Here is a 27,943-nt window from a genome sequence, read left to right as displayed (position 1 = left end):
GAAATATTTGGACTTCTTTCTATTCTAATTGAATAATCACCTGATATTTATTATGTCTAACTTTTCTAAAATTCTGTTCTGACATCTTTTTTGCTTATTTCTTGGTTAGATTTGTTTAGCACTAGGGATAGGCATATTGAAGATCTCACTATAATTTTGCTAGCTTTCCCTTTATGTATTTAGATGTTATTCCATTTAGTGTCTATATTTTAAGTGTTGAATTCCAGCAAGATGTTATTTCCTATTTTGCTTGCCTTGTTATAATTGTCACCCCTTTTTTAATTTAGTTGCAGCATAATAGATTTTGTTCCAGCCTCTTTTCTTAATTCTGTGTGTATCTTTATGTTTCAGGTGTATCTCTTTTAACAATATTGTGTCATCTTCTGCTTTTTAAACCATTATGTTTTCCTTTTCTATTTTGTGGGTGAGTTCATTACACAATTCACCATTATGATAGTTAATTGTGTATATCCCTCCATGCTTATTCTCTTAAACTTTTTCTTTTCTTTTTTCCCTATCCCTTCTTTATTATAGGTTTTTACCCTTTGTTTCTTTCCTTTTAGCTCTCTCTTCATTATTCCCTCTCCAAGCTTAGATTTGTTTTGCTTATGATTAATAAGTCCTTTAACCTATGCTCCCTCTTATGTCTCCACTTTCCTCTCTTCCTCTTCTCTCCCATGTCTATGCTGAGTTGAATGAATTTCTATACCAAACCTTTTATATGGATGTGTGTGTTTGTGTTGTGTGTGTGTGCTCCACTCTTTTTAACCAGTTCTAATGAAAGTGAAGTTCTAATGGTACCATTCTCCCTACACCTCTTCCACATTTGTATGAACTTTTACCTGAGCACTTCAATTATATGAGATAATAAGTTTCTTCAAACTTGTCCCCTTTTCTCCCACAGTGTATCCTTTCCTACTTCTTTTCTTTATTCTTTCAAAATTGGCAGAATGTAACAAAAAAAATACTTCTAGGCCCTCTTGTTTGACTCCATCACCCATGATGACACTAAGGTTATGAGAGGACTCATATCACACTCTCCTCCATTAGAATATAAAAAGATAAAGTCCCTTCCAATTATCCATTTGTATTTACTTTTTAATGTTTCTCTTGACTTCTGTGTTAGTATTTCAAAGTTCCTATTCTGCTCTGGCCTTTTCTTCAGAAATTCTTGGATGACTTCTATTTCTTTGAAGATCCATTTTTTCCCTTGTTGCATTATATTCATTTTTTCTTGGTAATTATTCTTCGTTTTTAAGCCTATATCTTTTGCTTTTTGGTATGTTGCATTCCATGTTCTCCACTCCTTTAAAAAATTGTTGCTGCTAAATCTTGTGTGATCCTGAATGTGGTTCTTGAATTCTTTCTGACTGCTTTCAGTACTTTTTCTTTGACCTGAAAGCACTGGGTTTGGGCAGTGACATTACCAGGAGCTTTCATTTGGGAGTTTCATCTTGAAAATGATTAGTGGATTCTTTCTATTTTCATTTTGCCTTGTTGTTCTGTTTGGTCAGTTTTCTTTTATGATTTCTTGAAATACATCATAAAATGATATTTTATTAGGATTACAACAGATCCTTAGAGTGCACTATCAGAGTATCTTAGAGTGCTTTTCTTATCATATCAATGATTTCACAGTAAATTGTCCAAGGTGCATCTATTCCCCAAATGAAATCCAAGTGATTGTGGTATGGAATCGTCTTGTGATAAATGAGGTTCATGATTTGAGGCAGTAAATTTTTGATATCTTCTGGGCTTGCTATCAAGTTCTGCCCACCATTCCAGGTTGCAGTGGGTACTTGCATGTCTGCCATATTGTATAATGGAGGAGTACTCTGGTTAAAGTGCATTCTGTTCAAGTCTGGATTTCCCCAGTCAGAAGCTCTAAACTCACCTGAGTCATAATCCTGGATCCACTGTATCATGTTCTGAACCAAAGTACAGGTTTTGTGACAAATATATATCCAAGAGACTCATATTTAAATTTTTGAAATCAAATCCACACAAGCAAAAACAAAAAGCTGCTGCAAACAGAGTCCAAATGCTGTAAACTGCAAAACTTTGTGCCAATGAACTGGTTAAATAAGGTATTACGCATAAGTTATCATTTGCCATAAATAACCCTGAGCAATGTCATTAAAGCCTGTGCCACTTTAATCAGAGGACTTTTTGTCTACTGAATGGTCATAACTGGAGCTAATGCAAAGAAGATTTTGATTCTTTGATCCAGTCTTGGCAAGGTGGAAAATGCTATGAAAGCAATAGTAGTGCCTTGGGAATGGCCTACATAATACATTTCCTTTTGTCCAGTTTTCCTCCCAATTGTGGCTGGAAGGTCTTATGTTGCCCTTTCATCAAAACTGAATTGTTTGTATGATTTTTTCCATAAGGAATCCTACAAACCCCTAGGATGTAACCATGTTCAGCCATAACCTTGTAGTCTTCACTGGGGTAGCCCCAGTATGTTATTTCAAAGGTTCATCTTTCCTTCCAGGTTAATGTCCCTTTTAAGAAGAGAACAATGTGAAGTCCCAAGAAGGAAGATCAAAGACACTATTGTCAAAAGGCACTGCATTTGGGATCTTTGTGGAGAAGCTTTCTACTTGTCAACATTTTCCCATCTGATTCTCATAAAGCTAAGTAGCCAGGTAAGGGAGGTCATGGAGCACTCTGCCAAAGTCCTCTTTAAATGCCTTCTCTTGGCATGGTAACAATCTGGCCTGTCCAAGGAGGTGGTGACCGTACAAGCTCTGACAAGTCCAACAAAATTGGATGGACTCCAAGCTCCTTGTGGGAAAGGATCATTGCCTTCTTCCTCTTTGTAGCTGGGGGCCTTAGCCCAGTGACTAGCATACAGTAGGACATTAATGTTCGTTGGTTCACCATCCTTGGGTTTGTTCCCAGAGGTATGCAGTTTCTGAGCCATAATAACTCATGGAGCCTGTTTACCTGACCCAGAAGGTGAAGGGGGTGCCCAAGGACCCCAAGTATCTAGGGCAGGAAGCTGGGGCAGTTTGGATCTGGACACAGCTTTTCATGCTGATCCAAAGCAGGTGTGGTATTCAGTAGGTGCTTAATAAATGCTTATTGACCTGACTTCAGAAGGTTCAGATTTGCATCCCAAGGGGCTCAGGCACAGGAAGCTGAAAACGTGTGTAAAGGGGGAAGGTGGGCCTGAGTCTTGTAAAAGGCGGGCCCTGGAAGAGGACCTGGGTTCTAATCCTGCCCCCTCCTCTCTCTCTTGGCCTCTTCTGTCAATGACTTCAAAGAGGAGTATCCGTGAGCACATCAGACTGTAAATTCTTTGAGGGCACTGGGGCACCAGTTGGGCTCCGGGCAGTTTGAGGTGGGGGCTTGGCTCAGACCTCTCCTCTGACCCCTCCTAACTTTCATCCAACCTGGGGTCTCAGTTGGCCTTTCATGTGGCAGGGACACAGGCCCAATCTTTTCAATATTGCTTTTTGTTTCCTAAAGTCATTAACTTCTATTTGGTACTTTCTAATTTTTAGGGGAGTCTGTTATTTGAGTAAGGTTTTATGCCTCTTACGTTAAGTTGTAATTGTCTTTCAAAATCTTTCTTCCATAACTCTTTTCCAATTTTTTTCTCTATTGTTTTCATCTAATTTATAACATTTTAAAACTCTTGAATCATTTCTTCTAGGAATTCTAATTGATCTTGTGGGCAAGCTGTATTTCTTTGAGGCTTTGCTTATAGGTGTTTTTGAATTATTCTCTTCTGAGTTTGTGTCTTAGACAACTCAGGCATCATAATTGTTCTTTCCTTCTTTTTTGTTTGGTTGCTCATTTTTTGAACTGATGTGTTTGTAGCCCAGTGCTACACTAACCTTGTTAAGGCCTTTTCCTTTCCCTCAGGGGCCTTTCTTTTGCCTCCTGGCTTTCTTTGGCCTTTGCCTGAACTCCCCTTTCCCTAAAAGGATTAGACTAAATTGGGATCCTTCCTTCAAGTCTGGACTTTCCTTTGTCCCAGAAACTGAGGTTTCACCTTCCTCAGGGGTTTAGCTTTACTTTGAGGAGAGGGGCTTTTCTTCAATTACCCCTTGTTCCAAGGTAGCCTCTCCTTTGAGGATGTGGAGAATTGAGGGTAGGAACTTTCCTCTAATTAATGGCTGAATATGAAGTCTTCCTTCTTATTAAGGCCTTTTTCTTCCACAATCTGCTAAGGTCCCCCTTCCCCTTTCTTTTTTCCAAGCAATCAGTGCTGAGACTTTTTTCTTTCCATTGATGTGTTGAAGCCCTTCACTTCATAGGGTAGTGGACCCCCCCTCTAGGAGATCTAGGCCTCTCAAGTCCTATAATCGTAGAAGAAAGCTATGCTTCACTACTTCCTTATCCTCCACGGTCTTGGCTGGCTAAAATTAAATGTATTTTTAACTAAAACTAAATATTAACTTTTAGGGCAGCTAGGTGTTTCAGTGGATAGAGCACCTGGAGTCAGGAAGATTCATCTTCCTGAGTTCAAATCTGGCATTTACTCTGTATAGATGCTTGGCAAGTCACTCAAGCCCTACTTGCCTGAGTTTCTCATCTGTAAAATGGGAAGACACTGGAAAAGGAAATGGCAAACCACTACAGTATCTTTGCCAAGAAAACCCTATGGACAAGTCCATGATGTCATGAAAGGTCACTACTGAACAATAACGAAATATTAAAAAGGAAAATATCTTTAAAAACCTGGAAAGGTGTTCTTGTTAAGAGTGAGACAATTTCAGACCATACTAAAATTGGGGTAACTCTACTGACAGCAAAGTAATGGAATCAAGGGGCAAAATGAGACATGTTTTCAGACATGGCCAATGCAAGTATGTTTTGCGTATGTGTATTTTTTTATAAGGACTTAAGTTTTCCTTTTTTTTTCTCCAATGGAGAGTGTAATTTGGAAGAAAAATAAATTTTTATTTAAAAAAAGTTTTAAAAAAGTTGTAATATTGTAGAGATACTCTATCGTGGGGAGAACTTTCTATTAGTGATTTAATGTTAGTGTCTTCTGAAATGATCTTCTATATACCTTCTTCCCCCATCAGACTATGAACTCCTCAAGGGCAGGGACTTTTAAAAATGTTTTTGTTTTGCCTTTGTTTAGCACAGTGACCAAGGCATTTTTAATTCAATCCTTTGCGACTCTTCATGACCCCATTTGGGGTTTACTTGGCAAATATTGCAGTGGTTTGCCATTTCCTACTCCAGCTCATTTTACAGACGGGGAGACTGAGGCAAACAGGCTTAAAGGCACACCTACTGTCTGAGGCGAGATTTGAATTAAGATGTCTTCCTGACTCCAGACCCCATGTTCTTTCTATCTACTGAATTCGTACCTGCCCAACTAACTTGTAGCAGGTGCTTAAAGCTGGGTTGACTTGCCTTTAGAAACCGAAAGCCTTTTGATCCATTAGGGAAACTAGTACTATTACTTATTAAACAATTAAAGAGGGATATGGCTACACAGGGCCATTTCACACACACAACCAAGTCTGAAGGTTCAAGTGACAAGCAGGGCACCCTGGTTTCCTGTCTTTATTCTCAAGTCCTCTGGCAGGTTCAAATACCTGGGAAACCAATCCATAATCTGTTTGCCAGTTTAGAGGGCATCTTCAGGCTTTAAGTGGGGAGAGCCGATCTTTATAAAGGCAGCGATTGGCCGCTCCAGGACCCCGTTTTCAAGCCCTAGGCAGCCTCCACGAAACGCTGTGCAAGTGACAGGTGAGGGCGGTCGTGCCACCCGTTCCATGTGCCAACCCTACACCCGGGTGCCAACCTCAGGGAACTTGGGGAGGGTGAAAGATTTGGTTCGTCTGGCACCTGGCCTGCGAAAACCAAGAGGCAAAGAGTAGAAGCGTGCGACTGTCCCTAGCGTAGATGGACGAGGAAAGGGCAAGCTGAAAAGCGCTGTCCAGAAGACAGACCCGCGCCTCAAACCCCGGTGCCAGCATGGGCCGTGCTAGGGGAAGGGCGGGCAGTCTGTCCTTGCCCTTGCCCCTGCTCCGGTTTCTGGGGGCCTCGGGAGCTAATACTGCTGCCCCTGCCGAGGAAGAAGTGAAAAGGACTTGAGTACTACTGTGCCTTCGGCAGCCGACAACCCATGCTAAACCCAGCAGGGCCCATTGTGCCGCGGCTGCGGAGGAAGGAAAGGCAGGCGCGCGACCCCGACACAATGGGCCCTAAAGGCTTGAGCGTGGGGCTAAGCTGGGCCCCGCTGGGCAAGCAAGCGCGCTCCTTCTGCCTCCGTGCGCAAGCCGATTGGTTGAGGGAGCGCTCCCGGCGCGCGCTCGGCGTCGGCGTCCGGTTTAGGGCCGGAGATAGAACGAATCCAGTAGCCACAACTGGGGAGCCACGGTGTGTCCCTGGAAATGCGCTCCGGCCGGAAACCGCCTGCGCCGGAAACGACGTTCCGCCGAAAGGAAGGAAGAGGTGCGGGGGGGGGGGGGGGGATTGAGGGGAGGGGAGGAGGAGGCGGACTGGTGTGTTCGCCGGCCGCTTCTCCCCACCCCCCACCAGAGCCTCGGAGGGGTTGGATGGGTAAGTTGGGAGAGATGGAGAGAGTCGCCGCGGCGGGCGGCGGCAGCGGCGGCGGGGGCAGCGACAGCGACGGCGGCAGCGGCAGCAGCAGTGGCGGCGGCGCCTCCTTCTCCTCCTCGCCTCCTTCTCGGCGGGGCTGAGCCGCGGAGCCACCCCGACTCCGCCGCCCCGCGGCCCCCCATGAGATTGTTCTTGGGCTGGCTGGGCTTCACCCTGGTCTCGCTGTGGCTGGCGAGGAGGATGTGGACGGGCACCGGCCGGTCCCTGCGGAGTCCCCTCGCCCGCTCCCTCTACATGAACATGATGAGCGGCGGCCCGGGAGAGCCAGCCGCCGCGGGCAGCCGGAAGGACAACCACCAGGTGGGGAGGGGCGGCCCGCGACCCCCGGGCGGCTGCAGGGGGTGGGGAATGGAGGGGGGCGATGTGCGTGTGTGTGCGTGTGCCCGGGCGGGGACCGAGGGAGGGAAGGGGGACGCGGGTATTGTGAGGGCTGGGGGTGGGGGCACCCGGTCAAGTTCAACCCCGCCCCCCGCAGCCTGACCGAGGGAGCCGCGGAGAGGAGGAAGGGGCGGGCCCGGTCCCCCACCGGCGCTCTCCCCCTCCGCAGAAAGTTTTACGAGCTGACTCTAGACTTCCACACGGGATACAGGACGCCCCCCCCCCCCCCCGCCTCCTTGTAGCACTCTTCCCCCCCCCCATGCACACACGCATACTGCTTTCCCATCCTCCCAAAACTCGGACCGCTTGCAGCACTCCCACCCCTACAGACAGACAGACAGACACACAGAGTTCCCCCTCCCCGAACTCGGACGCCCCCATTTGCAGCATTCCTCCATTCTTCACGCGCACACGCAACTCCCTGTCCCAAAACTTGAATACCCCCCACTTGCGGCACCCCTCCATGCACACACACATTGCTCCCCCTTCCAAAACTCAGACGTCCCCACTTGAATCCCTTCTCCCCCCTACACTCACACACACTGCTCCCCCTTCTCGAAACTCGGATCAGCTCCTCCCCTCCGCAGTTCAAGCACCCCCCCCTCCGCGCTCGCGCACGCACACACGCTCAACCTCTCTGCCCCCCCAAACTCGGAGGTCCCCCACTTGCAGCACCCCCCCATAGACATACATACACCCCTCCTCCCTCTCCCCCAACTCTTTTTGCCCAGATCTGACCCTTCAGCATTAGCCCCAGGCTCCCTGCAGGGAGGGGACCTTTTGTTAAGGAAGAAAGTAGGTGCTTCGATGGCTGGAGACGTTTGCCGTGTGTAGAAGAAAAATGGCCTTTTCTTCCCTTCTCCCACCTCCCCTCTTCTTTTCCTTCTCTCGGCTTGTTCCACTCCACACACGGACAGAAACACACTTACTCCCCACTCGACTCAACTACAAATGCTTGAGAACCCCCACGACCATCATTGACCCAGTCTTTGGTTTCCAAGGCTGGAAAGAGGGAGTAGGTGGTATTGTTCTGTCCCTGGTGAGTTTATTGTTAGGACTTTGCCACCTATCACCTATTCACTTTGGGGACCCAAATATTCAAAAGCTTGGCCTCTCTACTTCTCTCAGGTTGGAACTTAAGGGCCTGTGAGGTGGAAAGGAACACACCTGGCACTGTGGACTGAGACTTAAAGAAAACAAAAAACTAATTCTGGACTCCTCTATCCAGACTGGTTTCCTTTTCTTACTTATTTAGTATGGTTTAGAACTATAATCCCTGAAGAGCTGAAAACACAGTGTTTAAAGAAATTTGAAGGGTATAGTATGAGCCACAGAACACAGCAGTTACTCTGATGACACTTTTGTATATGTTCTAAAATGTGTAAAGGGTTTGAGACAATACAATCTTCTCTGGAAAAATGAGAACTCATTTAAACTTTATTATATGTATTTGCCAGAGGCATTGTGAGAAGCAGAAAGGAGAAGTTATTGCAATAAAACGTCTTAAAAGAATTCTTGTCAAGTGCATTTTTCAGATTTGTGTTACATAGTAGATCCAGTATTATCACTTACTGGTATCTTTTCACTGAACTTGAATGGCAGACATTGGCTGGTGAATGGTAGGGCTGAAATCTTTGAGATGTGCCTATATGGTAGTTAGAAAGCACCCATTTTAAAACCCTTCCAGAGATATTATTGATAAATGTTAGGCAGACATCTTTTTAAAAAAGTTTTAAGTTGCCGATGTAACAAGACGTGTCATTACATCATTGTTTTAAGGTGTTCTAATTTATTATGTAGTCCTTCCTTGTCATACCAGAAAAAGAGTGTAAATAATTAATTTTTATTAATAGCATTTGTACTCAGGTACAATCTTATTTTCCTCACTGAAACACATAAAAGAATTTTCTGAAAAAGTAGATTGTGGTCCCTAAATGGTGAAGCAACTCTCTAGAGAAAAATGTGGATCTTTGACTTCTAGTGTTTGATTTATCAAATGTTTATAATAATTCTTTTTAAAAAAAAATCTGAATTCTCTATTTCTTTTAAGTCCTAGTTATCTCATTTTCATTGTTAGGTGATTACCATAGGCAGAAAAAGTTGGAATAGGTACTTCTTAAATTGCAAAACCATAATTATTGCTAGTGATTGGCTTTTTTTTAAAAAAAGGATGGTCCACTGACTACATAAAAACTAAAACTATTAAGTACTATATTGATAACTGCTCAAGAAATAAGGATAAACAGTAGAAAGTAGAGAATTATGAAATAGAAATGACAGACAAGTGATACTGCCTTAGCAATTGGTAGTTATAGGTGAATCTCTTAGGCTTGGCATGTTCATAATAACACCTGTAATAATTGCATGGATATGTTTGTAATACATGTTTTCATTGTCTGTGAAAAGCTAGTTTATTTTCAAACTTATAAAAAATGGTTAAGCAATTCTTGTTTTATGGGGCATAGTTAGAAGTATAACTTCAAAGAAAAAAAAACCTGTTAGATGTTTGTTTTGCAGTGAACTGCTTTCAGAACTGAAATATTAAAGAACAGTTGTTACTGGTTTCAGGTACTACACATTTAAACATGATTCTCAAGTTTAAAGTTTTTTTCACTATAATTGCTCTTCAATTTTTACTGATAATTTCTCTATGTTGAGAAATGATCTAGTGCCATCTGATTGTTTAGGGAGAATGTTGGTTTAAAATACTCTTTTGAGATGAATAAAAACATATAATGGAAATTCTAATTCTTTTAGTGCTTTCATGAATAAAAATTAAAATAAACCAAGGAAGTGGGTGTGTAGAAAGGAGTGAAAATGAAGGGAATCCTTTAAGGATTTCAGGGTAGGGTTCACTTTTCATACATACTGCAGAGACTTGCCAGTTTAGTCAATATACAATGTAACTCACTCTGCATATTCTTAAAATTAGACTTGTAGCCTCATGCAGTTTTGGATTCTGAGTATGCATGTTAGCTTTTTGCACATGGAATAACTGATTGTGAAGGTTTGTGTTTTTCTGCGTTTTCACAAGTTAATAGTTTTTATGAAGTGTTGTGTTTACCCTCAGATACATGTGCTCTGCACTTGTTGACATCAAGGCGTGAAAAAAAGGATCAGTCATATATCTATGCTTTACATGATCATTTTTTGATTCCTCTTTTGAGATTCATTGGCAAAGATATTCGTAAGAAAAATTTTGTAGTTTGTCATTAAAAAATGAACTACAGGTTCAAGACTACACTCCATAGACAACTCTAACAATTCTAAGACAATAGCACTAAAAACAACTAAGTGTGCTGGCGTTGAAAACTGGGATCTTCAGTTGTTTTTTTACAAGGATAAATATATAAGGAAGGGTATTTATAGTTAGACCTTTCCCCTGAGACTTGGTGCATAAGGTGACCTCTACTGTAAATTTGCTATGTTTATAAACTACTTTTTTTCAGTCAGCAGCATGTTTGTCACTACAGGCTTCTGAAGATATCACATGTCAATCTAGCTAGTTTGAACCAGAACAAACCCTTTGATCGGGATCTTTTTGATGACTTGCCTGTGGAAGAGCTTAAAATTTATACAACTGTCTTGGAGCTTCTGGAACTTAAGAGCCAGTAAGCCTCAGGATCTAACTACTTTGTAATAATAGTCATTTAACGACATACTCAGTTGAAACAAAATTGTTACAGATCTGGGTTAAATCTAACTTCACCCATTTCTTAAAAAGGAATATTCTAAAAGAAAACAAATAGTACTCAGTACCCCAAATTACACATATATAATTTTTTTTCTCTTCCTCCTTAAACAGAACCTTAGTCTCAGGATTTCCCTCTGCCACAGTTGATAAATCCAACATAGAATACATTTTTTTTTTATGCCTGCCTACTTTGGTGTTATTTTTCAGACAACTTAGAAATCATATCTAAAGGTCATCTAGGTTGTGTCAAATGATAGTTTGGGTTCTTATAAAAACTTCCAGTGCCTGAATCTGCTTGGAGAAAACCATAGAATTTTTCCCCAAGTTGTCATGAATCCAAAAGACTACAGAGCAGTCGACCAAAAACAATCTAGACTTTTGTTGATAGATTTTCATTATTTTACTCCTCCTTGCGTAGACTATTTCATTGGTGGCAAACTGCAGCGAGATATATTCCGGAAAGCACGTCTTAGCTGCGTACGTGTTCTTGAAACCTTAGATGAAGTATTTCTTTCAATTATGAAGTACAGTAAGGGTCTCCTCTCCGCCCTCCAACTGATCAGTATTTCAGGGGTCTATATTTTCCTCTTAGGTGTGGCCACTAGAGACTCTTGAAATTTCCAATAAAAGATGCTATTGTTTATGTCCCAGCTGTTCCTAAAGTCCATATTAGTATCTTAGTACTGAATTAGTTGTAGCAGTGAGTGGATATTGTGAGGTTGCCAGTAAACCACATCATTATTTTTTAAGATAGTATTTTTTCCCTAATTTAAAGCCTATGCAACTTAAGCATAAGTGAATCGAGGATCATAGATTTAGAGCTGGAAGCAGCTTTAGGGATAATCAGATCCAGTCCTCTCATTTTATAGATGAGGAGACTGAGGCTTAGAGAAGTTAACAATTTTCCTAAGGTCACACAGATATTTAGTGACCTAGGGAGAATTTGAACTGAAGTCCTGGGACTCCAAATTTAACATTTTTTCCCCTGTACCAGGCTGCACTTTAAGCATTATTGGAAGTGAGAGCGCCTTGGTACTTCTACCCACTGAAATTGCAGGACATAAAAAGATTACTAGACTTGTACAGCTCCAATACCGGTCTTTTTACATCATTTAACAAGCATTAAGTGCCTACTGTGCTCCGAGCCTTGTGCTAGGCATTGGAGATACAGAGACAGAAATGAAATAATTCCCAGCCTTGAGGAGCTTACATTATATTGGGGAAAACAATACATGGATATAGAAATAAGTACAAAATATAGAGCCAAGCAGATCTCTTGGTAGAGGATGTTTCCACCTCCAGATTTCCTTATACCAATGAAAACACAGATTTAGTGTAAAAGAAAAATACAAGGTAATTTTTTGGGAGGTGAGGCTGGGAGGGAGAACTAGTGTTAGGAGATTAGAAAAGGCTGAAGATTTTTCTTGTAAAAAATCTAAGAGAGATCCAAGTTGGAATGCTAACTCTTCTCTGAGTTCAGAAGATGAGTCAAGAAGACAATTGCTTACAGTGTGGGCTAGATGGTATGTATGGTATGTATGTATGTTGGATCCAGATCTAGTATATATAGTTGAACTCAGTAGAAACAAGAAAGGAAAGGTAGACTCCTTTGGGCTGATAGTAAGGTATCAGGCCCATTTCAATTCAATAAACGTTTTTTTAAGCTCACTTACTTTGTGCCAAGCACAGTACTAAGCACTAGGGATAAAAAAGACACAATCCTTTGCCTCTTGAAGCTTACTATCTATTGGGAGAAGACTACACACTAAGGGAAGAAGCAAAGGAAGGCTTTAAGAGGAATTTAGTGCTCCACCCTCCTAGCTTCTATCTGAGGGGTGAGGCAACTAAGGTTGAACTGGGTAGGTAATCAAACTTGAGTCATTCTTCAGGTGGTAAGATTTCAGGAGATCCACTTAGTCCCTCCCCCTTCCCCGTCTGCCAGGCATATTATTTCTTGGAGTGGAAGCCAAACAACTGCTGTTGGGAAATGGAGAAAAGGCAGAACTACTCAATTTGGTATTTTGCTTCTGTTTTCTCTGTCAAGGAGAATGACCGTAAAAGACAGAACAAAGATTTGTGAATCAAATGTGAATTGAAACCCAAAATAAGTAAAGAAAGCACACAGTTGCCCTTGTTGAGTTCAAGTCATAATATCCAGATAAGTTACATCACAGGTCTAGGGTACCAAAATTGCTGGTGGATGATTGCTGAGCCACTGCCAGTGATCTTTGAAATATTACGGACAACAAAAAAGACTTAGCATCATGCCTGGCACATAATAGGGACTTAATAAATGCTTATCGACTGACTGCTATAGGCCTAGAGAAGGATAAAGGCCCTGATTTATTATTGGTTTTTAAGGCAAGAAAGTGAATTTTGCAAACTATATATTAGCAAGCTTGACTTTGATTCCTGGCAGAGTGCTAAAACATACTACAACAAGGATGGCTCCTGAACAGCTAATTCTCTAGGATGTTTATCCTGGACTTAGGAGAAACATGATAACTGTCTTTGAGAGTTTTGAAGGACTGTCACCTGGATGATAGATTAGATTAATTCTGCTTGGACCCAGAAGGAAAACCTGGGAGCAAATGACTAGAAGTGACAGAAGCAGATTTTGGTTCCATATAAGGAAGAACTTCTAATAAAAAGTTGAATGGGTCCTAGGAGGCAATAGAGGGAGGTTGCATGTAGAGAACTTGTTGGAGATGATGTAGAAGGTATTTTCTTGGTCAGATGTAAGGACGCTTTGAACTCTGATTCTGTGAAAAACTGTGTTAGGTTTCTGTATTAGCATTATACTACACGTAGGTATAGGAAGTAATACTTGATAAAATAAGTGTATTGTACACTTCTTCCAACATCATAATTTTCCAGAATTCCTAAATATAGTAAACCAATCAGATCAGAAGTAAAAAAGATGGGAATGGCAGAAAACCATAGATGTTTTTGAACCTACAGGTTTAAGGTTGACATTCCTTGAACTACCATTTTAGACAAGGAATCCAGAGGTAGGGAAGGACTCTAGTAGACAAGTGCTTCCCAACCAGGGGCCATTTTTACAGAAGTTTCACAGTAATGTTTTCTTCCATATAATAGCTAATATTTGTGCACTATTTTAAGGTTTGCAAAGTGCTTTACACGTATTACCTCATTTGGTTTTCAAAGCAAGTCTGTATAGTGGGAGTTATTCCCATTTTACACTGTGGTTCACACAAGTAGGAAGGATGTGAGGTAGTATTCAGCCCGTATCTTCCCGACTCCAAGTCCAGTGTTCAACTAAAGGCCATTCATTGCCTTCTTCCTTTGGGCTATGTTTTGTACTAAAGCTCTGAGGCTTCTTGGCAGTTTATGACTATTCGTTTCAATTTTACTGATTTAAATCTTTAGTGTGGACCTAGGGACAACCCATAGAAGCCCTTGGGGTCTGAGGGTCCCTTAGAGCATGTCTGGTTTGTTTAATAAAACCCTACCTATACACTGTCATGAGGCCTTGCATAGACACTTCGGTTATGTATCAGTCTAAAAACTCCTGTTGAAGTTTTTACAGTCTGTGAGTCAGGAGAGTGCAGGAACCACTACTCCCTTGTCTGGAATATTCATGTGCAAAACAGTCTTGTACATGGGATTTGGTGTGCATTTGCTTTAATTAATAATTTTTTTTTAAATTTTCACTTTGGTATTTTAGAGCCTACTAATCCTCCTACCAATATTCTCAACCTTTTCTCTAGTGAACGAAAAGTCTTTCAGGAAGCATATTTGATGACTAGTTGAGGTATTTCAGGAAACAAATTGGAGTATAATTTTTAATTGCATCAGTTTTTTTCCTTATCCTATATCAACCCAGTTTTACAGGGAAGAGAAGGGGGAAAATGGCATTACCATTTATGAAAATAAAGGTTAATCTATCAGATCACCTGCAGGGTCAGGGGAAACCCATATATTTACTGAAAAAATCTCTAAGACATTGAACATTTATTAAGCACCTACTAGGTATAAAGTACTGTGCTTTGTATTTGGAGAAGATATAGTTTAAGTAATTCAATGGAGGGATAAACAGATATTATGGGATATGTTAGAGATATATAATAACAAAGGCTGTGTTAAATTTGAGGGAGAAGGGCATTACCAGAGAGGAGGAATTAGAGAAGGTTCCATGGTGGGCTGGTATCATGTGAGTTGGGTTTTAAAGGATAGGTAGGAATTTAACAGACAAAAAAGAAGGGAGGACATCAAAATAATGTTAGCAAAGGCATGGAGACTCTCAAGCACATTGTGTGTTCAGAGGTCAAAGAATATGGAATTTGGATTGAGTTGTGTAGATTGGAATAACATCTGACGGAGCTGAAAAGGCAGGGTGGTTCCAGATTATGGTGGGCCTTAAATGTTGGACAAAGGAGTTTGAACTGTATTTGGTAGGCAGCAGAGAGCTCCTGAAGATTGTGTGCTGAAGAGTAAAGATTTGACCAGATTTATGAGTTTTAAAAAAGTGTGTGTGTGTGTGTGTGTGTGTGTGTGTGTGTGTGTATATTTTTTTTTCCCTAGCGGTGGTGTGAAGATTGGATTGGTTAGGGTAAGGTGTGAAGTGGAGGTCAGAAAGCCTGTTAGTTATCTGTTTGTAACCATATATGGCCAGGCACTTGGTTGATAGGGGATCAAGGGTACAGTTGCAATCTAATGCTAGGAACCAAGTCAGCAAACTAGATGTGGGAGGCAGTATCAGAATCAGAAGCAGGGTAAATAAAAAAATTCATAGTAAGATGGGGGGAGGGAGCAGTGGGAGACAAGGTTCAGGTTTACTACACAAGATTAGTAACAAATGACAGACAATTAAGGGGCATATCCAATAGGACTTCATTCCCCTTGGTACTTCAGACTGAGAGAGCACTTCTCTTTGGGAGAGAGAGGAAAGATAGTTTGAGTAAAGTTGGGACACAGCTGACCTGACTGGTGATTGAAAAGTTAGTACCTCAGACTTTCTGTACCCTTATGGGAAGAGAATGACAGTTGTGACAGTCTACTCCCTTATGGATGGCATCCATGTCAGCCCTGCTGTGTCCCTAACCCACTCTACCCTGCCCTCTTCCATTCTGCTCTTTGAAACAAAGACAATTTGTTTTGTTAACAAATTGCATTTCTTATTAGACATATACTCTCTACCTGAAAATCACTTTATGTGTTTTGTATTTAATTTTCTCATATATGTAAGCTCTTTGAGAGCAGGGACTGTTTTATTTTTGTCTCTGCGTCAGCTTTGATCCCTAGTGTTTAGCACAGTGTCTTGCACATAATAGATGCTTATTGAATTTTCTGGAGTCTTGTTTCGCAGAAGGCTATGCATGAACTTGTTTAGCAGTAAAGGGGAGGGGAGAGTTGGGGATATAGCTAAATTGAATAGGGTCTAGTGAAGGCATTTTTAAATCTTGGGGGGACTTTAAGTATGTGTGTGGGCAAATGGGAAGGAAAAAATCTAGCACTCATTCATTAAGATGATGAAAATAACCAAACCCCAACACATGGGATATTTTGGTGTTCTTAAATTATAATTGGATCACTTTTTTTGTCTCTAGTATTGCTACTTTGTAACTGATGATTAAGGAATGTTTCAATTGTATTCTCAGTAATTCTAAGCACCTATAACATAGGGAAGAAAAAACAAATGAAGAGTATAGGAGGATGGTGAAGAAAAGAAGGAAGATATGTGAAAAAGAGGGGCTGGCTGCTGGTACAAACTCCTAGAGGATGTAGGAAGGAATGGAATCAAGCGTATAGTGATGATGGCCTTAATGAAGAATGTCCCGCTCCTTTGATTTAAAGGGGAAGGGAAAAATGAGTGGGTTCTAATGTTAAGAAGTTTTGAGGAATGGAGAAGGTAAACTGAGGGTACTCAATTATGGCTTTAATCTCAGAGAAATAGGAGGCTTGGTCATCTGATGTAAATGTAGAATACCATATATAGGATGGGAGAGGGAATGGTTAAGGACTAGAAAGAGAGAAGAAAAGGTTTGGAATATTTGCCAAGAGAATGAGATAGAAACTTGATAATGGTAGATTAGAATTATTGAACGAAAGGGAAGGACCTATTGAGTTAACGTATCATATGTTTTTAGTATTTGAAAGCTCAGTTTCATGATGTTCTCCAGCCAGCCATGAAGCAGTGGCAGAGCATTTGGATGGTAGAGCTAATTCATATATAAGAATTTACAAGTCAGGACTAATAGAAGGTAGTAATGTTCAAGGGAGGAATTTTCAGGTAGAAACTAGAGAAACATAGTATGTGGTCGGGCTTGGGTATGGAGATAAATGAAGTCACTGGGAGGGGAAAACTGAGGGGAGAGTACGGTTGGATCAAGAGACTAGAATAAGAACAAAGAGTAGACAGTGTGAGTGAGAGACTGGGAGTGAAAAGATAATATAATATAGTGGCTTGAATGCTGGATTTAGAAACAGGAGACCCAGATTTACATGCCATCCGAAACTTTTCTGTAAAATAGGGATAATAATAGCACCTACCTATCAGGATTTTGTGAGGTTAAAATGAGATAATGTATTTAAAATAATATAAATGTGAGCTGTTATTAAGGCTTCAAGGTTGTTAGGACAAATTGATCAGGTTGATCAGGATCAGAAACTTGAATTGTCAAAATTCTAAGCCTTGGAAATGGTGAGATCTGGTGTGTAGCTGATGTTGGTTATAGAAAGTAAATAACTGGAATTGAGAAATTGTATGGTCAGGTTATTAGAGAGACACTAGAAGCATTTAGAGAATTGAGAACATTTAAGGTGCCTGAGGAAGGTAGGGTGGAAGTGGAATTGAACTGAGGTATACAACACTCCTGATTGCAGCTTGAACCAGATTAAAATGTAATTGGGAAATATTTTACAAAATAAGCAAGCATATAGTATGTGAGAAACGTGGTTTTGGGGATCACTGGACTTCCCCAAATTGTGAGAACACAAGCAGCTTTGGGGATCATTGGACTTCCTAGGCAGGGCCAAAATCCTGAGGAAGAACCCTGTGACAATCCCTAGGGAAGGCTGTACAGACCACAGGACTCCCAGAGGAAGACCAAGTGGTAGCCCCCCCCCCCTTAATCTGTGGGGATCACAGGGCCTCCTAGGGGTCAGACCCTAAGGAAGACCCAAGTAATGGCCCCTTAAGAAGGCTGTGCAGACCACAGGGTTCCTCAAGGGAATCGAGTAGTCCCAAGTGATGTCCCCTTAAGAAGGCTGTGTAGACCACAGGGTTCCCCAAGGGAATCCGGAGTAGTAGCTCTCTTAACACTGCAGTGGGGAATCACAGGACACCCCAAGGCATCCAGGAGTAAGCCCGGGGAGCTTCCACTGCCTATTGCTTCCCTTCACTTGACTTTAGGAAAATCCATGTGATTTGCCCATTCTCACCCAAAGAACTCAAGACAAGAGTGGGCAGAGGAAGGTATTTTATTACGCTCCTCGAGAGAGCAGGTATAGCAACAGGAACACTCACACCAGTACAGCTGCAGGAGCAGGGGTAACCATTCCCTCCACTCCTGCTAGAGTTATGGTTAGTTTACAATCTTTGTTTTTTTACATAGTTTTCCTAGGTTATACAGTTTATACAGGTAGGATAATAAGGATACAGAAGCAAAAGTGAAGTTAATTAGATTTTCCTTGTCTTAGTTTAGGATTAAACTATATTCTTTTACTTCCCCTACTTTCCCTCTTTAACATATGCAAATGATGCAAATCAGTAGGCCTGGATTCTTGACCAAGACCAGACCCTAGATAAGCTTGAACTGGTTCAAGTGGGTTTGGCCTCTCTAATTCCCCTGACTGCCTTCTCAGAAAGCATGCACTTGTGTACAAGCCTCTGACCTCTCACCTGATCAACCTTGAGGCCTGGTCTCTGCTAAAGCTGGGGTGGGGGAGGGCAGGGAAGCACACCTTTAGTTCTGTGGAAACAAAACTCCTCCTCCCATTTCTTACATAATATAATATAGACAATAGTAATATTTAGTTAATATGTAGCCTGCAGAGATCTTTATCTGCATGTAATGAGTAGCACCTTTTCTATTTGAGTTTGCCATGACTGGCGTAGAAAGACCATGAGTCAGTTATTTAAGTCACTGGGAAAGTTCCGGGTTGGTTGGTGTATGATAATAACAAGGACTCCAAATGAGGAAAGGTTTTTGAGGTTTGTTGGTGAGGAATGAATCATTTAAAAGAAGTATCCTTTCTTCTGGCCCTGTGAATCTGGAAAATGGACAAAAGAATGGTTTCAAATGGAGAGGGATATAAGGGAGAATATGTTGTCTTCAGGGAAGAAACAAGTTTCAGTTAAAATCAGGACATGGAAGGATAGTTGGTTGAGAAGTTTGAGTAGACAGGGTAATTTGGTAATGTGATTTAGAACTAGAAAGAACCTTGGAAATCGTCTAATTTCCCCAGTTGATAAATGGTCAAAGGATATGAACAAGCAGTTTTCAAATGAAGAAATTAAACCTATCTATTATCATATGAAAAAATGCTCTAAATTAGTATTGATTAGAGAAATGCAAATCAAAACAACTCTGAGGTACCACCTCACACCTTTCATATTGGATAACAGGACAAAACAGGAAAGTGATAAATGCTGGAAAAGATGTGGGAAAATTGGGACACTAATGCATTGTTGGTGGAGTTCTGAAGTGATCCAGCAGAGCAATTTGAAACTGTGCCCAAAGGGCTATAAAGATGTGCATACCCTTTGACCATTTCTAGGGCTGTATCCCAAAGAGATCATACAAATGGGAAAAGGACCCACATGTACAAGAATATTTAGAGCAGTTCTTCTCTGAAGGATGGTTAAAATGCTACTAACATGCAAGGCTTTATGGAACTAGTATCAGAGGGCAGAGCGGAGCATTGTTTCACTGACACATGTAGTAACCTACTAGATATTTTGTGGATAGATTTTTTATTTAGGTGCTCACTCATTATCTTACTTTAAGCAAACCTTTCACATCTCCAGGCCTCAGTTTCCTCACTTTAAAGGAAGGGGCTGGCTAAGTGATTTCTCTTGTCTTCTAGCTTTAGCATTCAGATTCCATACTTAGGGTCTTGTTATTCCCAACTGACATGAAAAGTTTTGGTAGTTTTGTTGCAAGGTGTTACTAAAAAAAACTCTGTAAGCATCTAAACATATTATGTCTAACAATAAGTAACAAATACTTGTTAATTGATTGAAATCCTCCTTTATTCTTGGCATCAGCTAAAACTAGATAAGAAATAACTGGTTTGATTTGAAGTTTGTTCTTAAGAAATCACTTCATTCAGTTGATAAAAATTGAGGACAATTTTGGCACATCTTAAAAGGCAGATCATTGTTAAATCCCTTTTTCAAATCCTTTCTGGTCTCTGGCTAAGGAAGTAAGTCTGGTGCTGGAGGATTGTGTAAGAGTTCCAGGTGGAAAAAAAACAAACATATAAAACACTTTACTGTTCTTGTTTGGGTGCTTTGAGTCTATCTGCTTCAAGGAGAAACATACCTAAATAAGCTTCACCTGCACTATCCAAATGCATGTTGGCTTGAGGATATGCCACCCAGTGCTGGTGGCATTTCATTGCAACTCTTCTGTCAAGCAGGGCTGGGCCAAGGGCGTAACTGGAAGAGAGAGAGGGCCAAATTGCTTCGGGGAGTCTTGGTGTTTTTGCTCTAACCAGAACCTCAACGTAGGAGAAGGGTGACTGTACAGTTTGACTAGTTGATTCTCCTCACCAGCCACCTGTTACTTCTGAATTTTGGTCCTCTTTTTACAAGTGTGTATTTGTCCTCAGTAATTTTATGCCATCATTTTCTTCTGCAATGTTCACTCCCAGGCAGAGCCTGGGTCTTTGTGCTTGCATTTTAAAGTACTTAGCCTAGCATGTCATCGGTGGATGGTTAGCAAATACCATTTGAAGGTAAAAATAATTAAAATCTTGAAGGGAGTCTTTGCAAAGGCAATGATGATATAAACCTAGTTACCTGATCTGTATGTTTATCTACCTTTTTCACATTTAAACAGCCATTTGAACTAAGATATTTCTTGTTTTCTTTCTGAAAGTGTACTGTGCCCAGTTTCCTAACCAGACAACTTAACTTAATGATACCTAGTGTGCATGCTTCTTTAAGTATTTTGTAATAAAATATAAAAAAATGTTATAACATTGAGGAACATGGACTACTTTTAAGAAAACCCGAAAAAAGAAAACTGCCACAGATATTTAGATTTGGGTTTTATTTTTCTTAATTATGCCAGTGCTTCTGCTGTTGTGTTTGGAGATTTTTTGAGAGGGGCCTCTTTGCTTTGAGTGCCATCTGCTAGATTTTTCTGCAATTTAAGATAGACATATTAGCATGGATTGGGAAGGACTTGGGTTTAAACGTGTTTTCAGTGAGAGGATTTTCTTTCTTTTGTCCCATTCCTTTCTCTGCCATCTCCTCAATCTATTTGGTGTGAAGCTTTCTTTTCAAAACACTGTTTAGTCAGGCAAGAAAGGCTACTTGGGTGTTGTTAATGTTAATTTTGTTTTGTTTGTTTGGTTTTTTGGAGGTGGGAAGACAGGGCAATTGGGTTAAATGACTTGCCCAAAGTCACACAGCTAGTAAGTGTGTCAGATGTCTGAGGTTGGATTTGAACTCAGGTCCTCCTGACTCCAGGGCCAGTGCTCTACTCACTGTGCCAGCTGCCCCAGTTAATGATAATTTTAATGAGTTTGAATGAGTTACAGTTGAACAACACCAGCATCTGAAAACATCATATGCAACGAATGGGAGTCAGAGTCCGTTGTTTGAATCGTTACTGTCTCTTTAACAGTTTACATTTCTTCTTCCCTCCCTCTCTTGAATGGTTTCATTTCTGTATTAGTAGAATCTTCCTGATTATGTGCTGTGAAGAGATACTGCTTATAACAGATCTTGTAAACTACTTATTTTATCTTCATTGGTCTTTTTAGAGAATATAAACTAGATCAAGGTTAGAGTTGCATCCATTTTAGAGGGTTCAGATGAAGCAGGAAACTGAATGCAATAAAAAGAGGTTTGTAATAAGCACAATGCTGTACTATAATGTGAAGTTTATTGGGGTTTAGAAACTGGTGAATGCTTGAGCAAGAAAATGTTTAGTATCTATAAGTAAAAATAATGGAAAATTGCTTAAGTATAAGGGCATGAGTACAATGTAAAAATAGTTCAAAATTTTAGGCTAGAGAAATAATGTACCCTCCTAACGAACTGTTTTGGTAATAAGAACTGATCTTTATTTTGAGCTTTAAGGTTTGCAGAGCACTTTACATTCATTATACAGTTTGATTCTCACAGTGTCCTTGGGAGGTAAGTACTACTTTAGGTCTTCATTTTACAGATGAGGAAACAGTCTCGGAGAGATTGAGTAACTTCCTTATGATTACAAAATGAGAAATTATGGGAGGTGGAATTTGAACCCAAGTCTCTCCTGATCCCAAATGCAAAGTTATTTCTAATATACCTCCCAGCCTAAATTAGACACTTTTATCTAGTTTAAAAATAAAAACAAAGTCTTATTAAGGGCCTGCATAAAGTTCACTAAAGAAAAAGGAATAACTAACCCTTGCTGTCAAATACTTGTCTACATTGTGCTCTGAGACTGGTCTATATATAATATTTTTTTAAAATCCAGTGTTGGGAATAAGTTATACAGTATTTTAGTTAGTATTTAGCAAGGTTAGTGTGATGGTAAAATTGTTTCACCAGTTGTGCAAGTGGTTATAATACTTTTTGTAGAGACAGGAAACACAGCTTACAAAATTGATGAGAAATTTGGTCATACTTTTTGTGGAGTAACACACAAGTTACCTTTTTATCTTTTGGAGGGGGGGAGGCAGGGCAATTTGGGGTTAAGTGACTTGTCCAAGATCACACAGCCAGTAAGTGTGTCAAGTGTCTGAGGTCAGATTTGAACTCAGGTCCTCCTGACTCCAGAGCCAGTGCTCTACTCACTGTGCCATCTAGTTGCCCCAACATGTTACCTTTTGAAAGAAAATGAAAAGAGAAAACTAATATTTTCATAACCAAAAAATGGACTAAGCAACATCAATCCTCCCTACAATTTGATTGCAGTATCCTAGTTTCAGAGGGTAATCTATTGATTCAGTTGTCAGAAGAAGCTCATTCTTGTAAGTGAAAAAAAAAGGGGGGGGGAAATTAAATACTATAATTCAGAGTTGAAAAGCATCATGTTGTTTTAGATTTAGTGTACTGGCATTTGAAGATCATGAACCCATTAGAGTAAAGGAATACGTCTTTAGTTAGAGCTATGCCTGGGAATCATGTTCTTGGAATGTCATTCCCTGGTTTGCCATTAATGTAAGTGACTTTGACTAAGTCTTTAACCTTTCCATGGTTCAATTTTGTCTATCCATTTGTAACAATGGGGAAGTTTATTTGTGAAGTGCTTTGAGAATTCTTTAGATATATTTTTTAACCACTAAGTAGAGAGACAGCTTAATCTGGTTGGAGCATTAATCTGAGTTGTATTCATTGTCCTGCTACAGATTTGTTTGTTGGTCTTGGACAAGTTAATATAATGTATACCTTATTTTCTGTCAGGATCTTAGGAGACACCCTGTTTTCCAGAGCTAAGGCCTAACAAGCCAGTTGTGTGTGCCCTGAACTTAGTATAACAACAACCCTTTGCGCTCACCCTCTGGATGATCTCACCCTCTGGCAAAATTACATAATTATTATATTGCTTTGACCAGCACCAAGTATTCTCTGAGGTCATACAAGCACTGGACAATTACCCATGTTCTGGTCATGAACCCCTGCTAATGACGGGGTATTGGCTCTGGGCTTCTCTCCCTCTTTGAACTTTACACCCAGCCCCTGAACTTTCCCACATGAGATGCCCAGTCCAGCATTTCTCATTCCAGAATAATCCTTTCAACTGTCCTTTCTCTGTGGCTCTAACCTAGCCCCGATCTTCAATTCTCTATTATCTCAGACCCAGCCCATCCCTGGTACCTCCAGGTCACCCCAGGCTATTGGCCATTCCTTGATCCCATCCAAATCTTCCCACATTCTTTTTTCCCCATAAAACAGTCAGGTGGTCTATCAAATATGCAGATCTTCAAAATCCCACCCACCCCAACCTGTGTTTTAATAAATAAACCTTGTCACTGACTGAAAGAAGGCTGGAGTAGAATTCTTTGGAGGCAGACCTGTGCCTTTTGCCCTTGAATTTCGCACCTCCAGACTGCAACACTATGAATCAAACTTGTATCATTGTCGGGGCTACAGCTCACTGCATAGCCATTGGTGTAAGTACTGAGATCTCCCCACACTGCCCAGCTTCCCCTACTTAGGGGTGGGGCCCCAGCACATGTGTCTAGATCCCCTCCTTTCTTGCATGCCATTTCCCTCACTTTGAAATTAAACTTCTGTTTGATTCCTGACTCTCGTCTCTAGCCTGCTCTGTTCAGCTCTGGCCATCCACAGGTTAGAGACTGGTTTACTCTGGCTGACATTTCTCATCTGAAAAGTGGGGTTAATAACACTAGATAGTCTTCTAACTGGTAGCATATGAGGATGGCAATATTTTACAGATTCCTTTAAAGATGCTACATGATTATATATTATAATATTTTGACACTGAGAGCTTAGCCTTCATTCTTCTGCTGGTTTTGGTTTTGTATTGTTATGCTTTTTAGATGATGCCTCTGATGTCTCTTTTCTTTTTCCTCTCTCTCTTTAGTGGTATGTGTGCAACAGAGAGCAGTTATGTGAATCACTTCAGCCTATTTTTGTCCAGAGTTACCTTGATCAAGGAACACAGATCTTCTTAAACAACAGCATTGAGAAATCGGGCTGGCTGTTTATTCAACTGTATCACTCTTTTGTGTCATCCGTTTTTAGCCTATTTATGTCTAGAACGTCAATCAATGGGTAAGTGAAATGATGATATAAGTTAAAAAAAAACCAGTTCCTTTATGAAAAAACAATTTCTTCCTCTTCAGATTACTAATGGAATAGTTAAAATACATTAATTAACTAGTCAGAATCTAGTCATTATCCCCATGCATTGGCAAGTAGATACAAATACCCCCATCCCTCTTTATATTTGTAGTTTGTGTCTTTGCCAGAGTTCATGTCTTATCACCTATTCTAGTAGCAGTAATCACCAGGCTCTTCAATGCAGGCATTTATCACTGACAGGCTGAAATAGAATAGAATAAAGATCATTTTTACCTTAACTTTTAAATTACGTTGAAACTAAGTCTTCTGGAATCTGAATGATCAGTTAAAAATGAGGTGATGGCCAATTTAGAGAGATTCTGTATCTCTTTCTGAAGCCCCTGCTTCAGTTGAGCCAGAGTTCTGTAGACTTTTATTCTATAGCCTATCAGTTTTGTTAATCTTGAAAATACCTCAGTAGTTTTTTCTTGTCCTTTCTTGACTGGATTTTCAAACATAGTTATAATTCAAAACTGGAAAACCAAGGAGGGAAAAATAATTTTTTAATGCTGAAAATTACTGTGTGGATCATTTCAACCCTGTGGTAGTGCTCATATACTTCTTTGCCACTAAAATCTGAGAAACAAGCTCTCATGGTTTATGTCTGTTCCCAGCCTATCATCCGATCCTTCAATATGTCCCCAGGCACCAGAAGTCATTTCCCAGGATTCTTTGCTTGATTTTTTTCATTGTTTCCAATGGATTGCTTGAGGTTTGTATGACCTCAGTAGTAGGGTTGTAAAAGTTTTTCTTTTAAACTTGCCTATTCTTAGTGTGTGCTGTGTAAGGTTTCTATCCCATGCAGGCTTTTCTTTCTTTTGAAAGCAGAACTTCATAGCTCTGGCAATTTAATCAAAATCCCTATGGCATAGGAGGGAAAACCCCTCAGTTTTAAGAAAGTGAGGAAATAGAGTGTTGAGAAATCCCTTAGATTTCCCTGACCCCTCGTATCCTTGGTATAATCCTTTTTAAAATCACTTGCTTTAGTTACTGCTTCCTCTATTGAAGATTCAATTCCAACTTTCTGTACTGTTGTTTCAAGAGAAGATCTTACCTAAGTTACCACTAAACACTCCCTCCAGAATTTACTCAGGAAATAAAGAATATCTTTATCTAAGGGTTTCTATGGCACCTTCTTCAAGACGTCAAAGGATGATGCCAGAAAAAAAAAATACTAAAAAAGGAATAATTTAGTCTTTAAGCATGTTAAGAGATATTACAAGGAAGAAGCAGAACAATTATTCATTGTAGAAGATACCAAGAAACTAAGTTGTTTGGTTTTTTTTTTATCTTAAGTTGTGGCAAGAGTTTGCCAAGAAAATTTGTCATTTCAAAGGGTGATTAGATACTAGAATAAGAATCAGCTGTGTACTGTTGAATCATCAACTAATTGGAAGTAGAAGTTGAATCTTTGAAGTTGAAGTCAAAGGATAATCGTCCTCTTCTACTACCCATCTGTTGTTTTCACTGTCAGAAAGAAGATACTGAACTGAATGAGCCATAGGCTAGCATGGCAGTGATGTTGTTGAGAACCAAAGATGCCAGGAAAAGCACATAAGGAATCTTCATTCCTGGAGAACTTTGAAAATAGATCTGAAACCATTGTCCTTGAATAGTTTAAATATAGATGCATCAGATGACCTCATAAAAATCCATTCTAGCTTTGATTCTGTAATTAGCTGATTAATTTATATGCTTTCCTTTTGTGTGACTAAGCATGGTATTAAGCCTCCATAGTTAGGGAATCTCAGCCTAAGTTGTATTCTGGCTCATCAAGCTATGGCAGTGACCTTGAGTTCTATAAGATGAAAGAAGAAACCTTGTGCTTTACAGGGAGATACAAAGTCTGGCAAGGACCCAACTAAGTGAGGAATGCTGTACAGTATGGGCCCAGCAAGAGACTACCATCAGACAACTAGCCTTTATAAATACTAAGAAGTTCATCACCAGAAGGTTAGTTACTAGGTGTTTTTTTTTTTTGGCCATGATGACTGATGAAGCAGATAAAATACAAATCTCAGTCTTGCACAGCTTCTCCTTTACTTTCAAAATTAAAGTAGTGGAGTGATGGAATATAGGGCAGAAGGTGCTAAGAATCACAACAGAATTTAGATTTTCTACAAAGAATTTCACTTTTGGTACTTATTGTATGATTGTTGTTGAATAACTGCTTAGTCACTAGAGCAACTGAACCACATCCATCTTGGCATTTTCTTTATAAATGAAATCAGAGCATACTAAGAAGTTGCAGTTAAAACAGGACAGTTTATAGGTTGTCATTGGAGAAGAGGTTAAAGGGGCTGGAGTCATACATCTAGGGGCAAAAAATATAATTTCATGGGACACTTGGTTATCTTGCAGTGTTTGCAGTGGAAGTAAACAGACCACCATGAAGGTAATCGTAGCTTTGTGCCAACAGTCGCTGCCAAGCTTGATGAGAGACATTCTGTAAAGAACTTGAGAGAATCTCCAAACTTAATCAGCATATATGCCTTGGGATCTTTGATGACTTCATCATGAAAGTGGGCACAGCTGAGGATGGCAAAGATTATGTTGGAAAATATAGAATAAAACATACCAAAGATTTATAGAATACTTAGAAGCTTTATGCCTATATATTATGAGTACTTTTTTTTCAGGGAGAAATCAGAAGTGGATGTGGGAGAACTGAAAACACATCATAGAAGATGAAATTGAATATATACTAACTATGATTGGTTACCATATTGGAATCATTTCAGAATCAATTGTCTATGTATTGGCAGAGTATTAACTAGTTAGGACGAAGCTCAAAATCACTAAGAAATTAAAAGAAAGGATGAACGTGGGAAGAAGCTGCAATCAGTTATAGCCACTGGCTTGAAAAATTGGAGATTGACAAGAAAAGATATTGAATTTGACTACCATCATTCTTTAGAGTAAAATTTAATTCAAAATGTTTACCACAGTAAGCTGAAAAGTCTAGAAATTAGACTTCAGCTAGGAAGCACTTGATTTTCTTGCCAAGCCAACTAATACCAGTTTGGAGTAAAAGCTAATTTGGAAAACATTCAGAGGATGATGAAAGAAGATTACAAGCAGTATTGCCTCACAAAAGAGTGAAGAGAAATTATAGGGAAAATGAGCCTGGAGAGATTTTGATGTGAATCCAAACTAAGCTAGATCATTTTGAGAAGGATAACAAATAGATATGAAATAGAATTGATCACCCAGTGTTTCTTTTTCAATGAAATCAATAAACATTTGTTAAGTCACTGTGCTAAGCACTGGGAATCCAAAAAGAA

General features: G+C 40.1%; 1 protein-coding gene and 1 pseudogene across 2 annotated transcripts in view; one reads left to right on the top strand and one right to left on the bottom strand.

Moving 5' to 3' along the window:
• Window positions 1-1,601: 1,601 nt before the first annotated feature.
• LOC118841452 lies at window positions 1,602-2,463 on the bottom strand (annotated as a pseudogene).
• Window positions 2,464-6,409: 3,946 nt separating this feature from the next.
• The window catches only part of METTL9 (methyltransferase like 9), a 68,203-nt gene continuing 46,669 nt past the window's right edge, over window positions 6,410-27,943 (top strand). The window contains exons 1-2 of one of the 2 annotated variants that reach the window (XM_036741547.1): window positions 6,410-6,894; window positions 24,400-24,590. In XM_036741547.1, the coding sequence (XP_036597442.1) occupies window positions 6,715-6,894; window positions 24,400-24,590 (371 nt within the window). In that variant the 5' untranslated portion in view covers window positions 6,410-6,714. The remainder of the gene's footprint in view (window positions 6,895-24,399; window positions 24,591-27,943) is intronic. The other variant, XM_036741548.1, reaches the window with a different exon arrangement.

The sequence above is a fragment of the Trichosurus vulpecula genome, chromosome 1 (assembly GCF_011100635.1).
Source record: "Trichosurus vulpecula isolate mTriVul1 chromosome 1, mTriVul1.pri, whole genome shotgun sequence".
Lineage (NCBI taxonomy): Eukaryota > Metazoa > Chordata > Mammalia > Diprotodontia > Phalangeridae > Trichosurus > Trichosurus vulpecula.
Note: the sequence above shows the minus strand (reverse complement) of the source record. Positions and strands in the feature narration are given on the sequence as shown.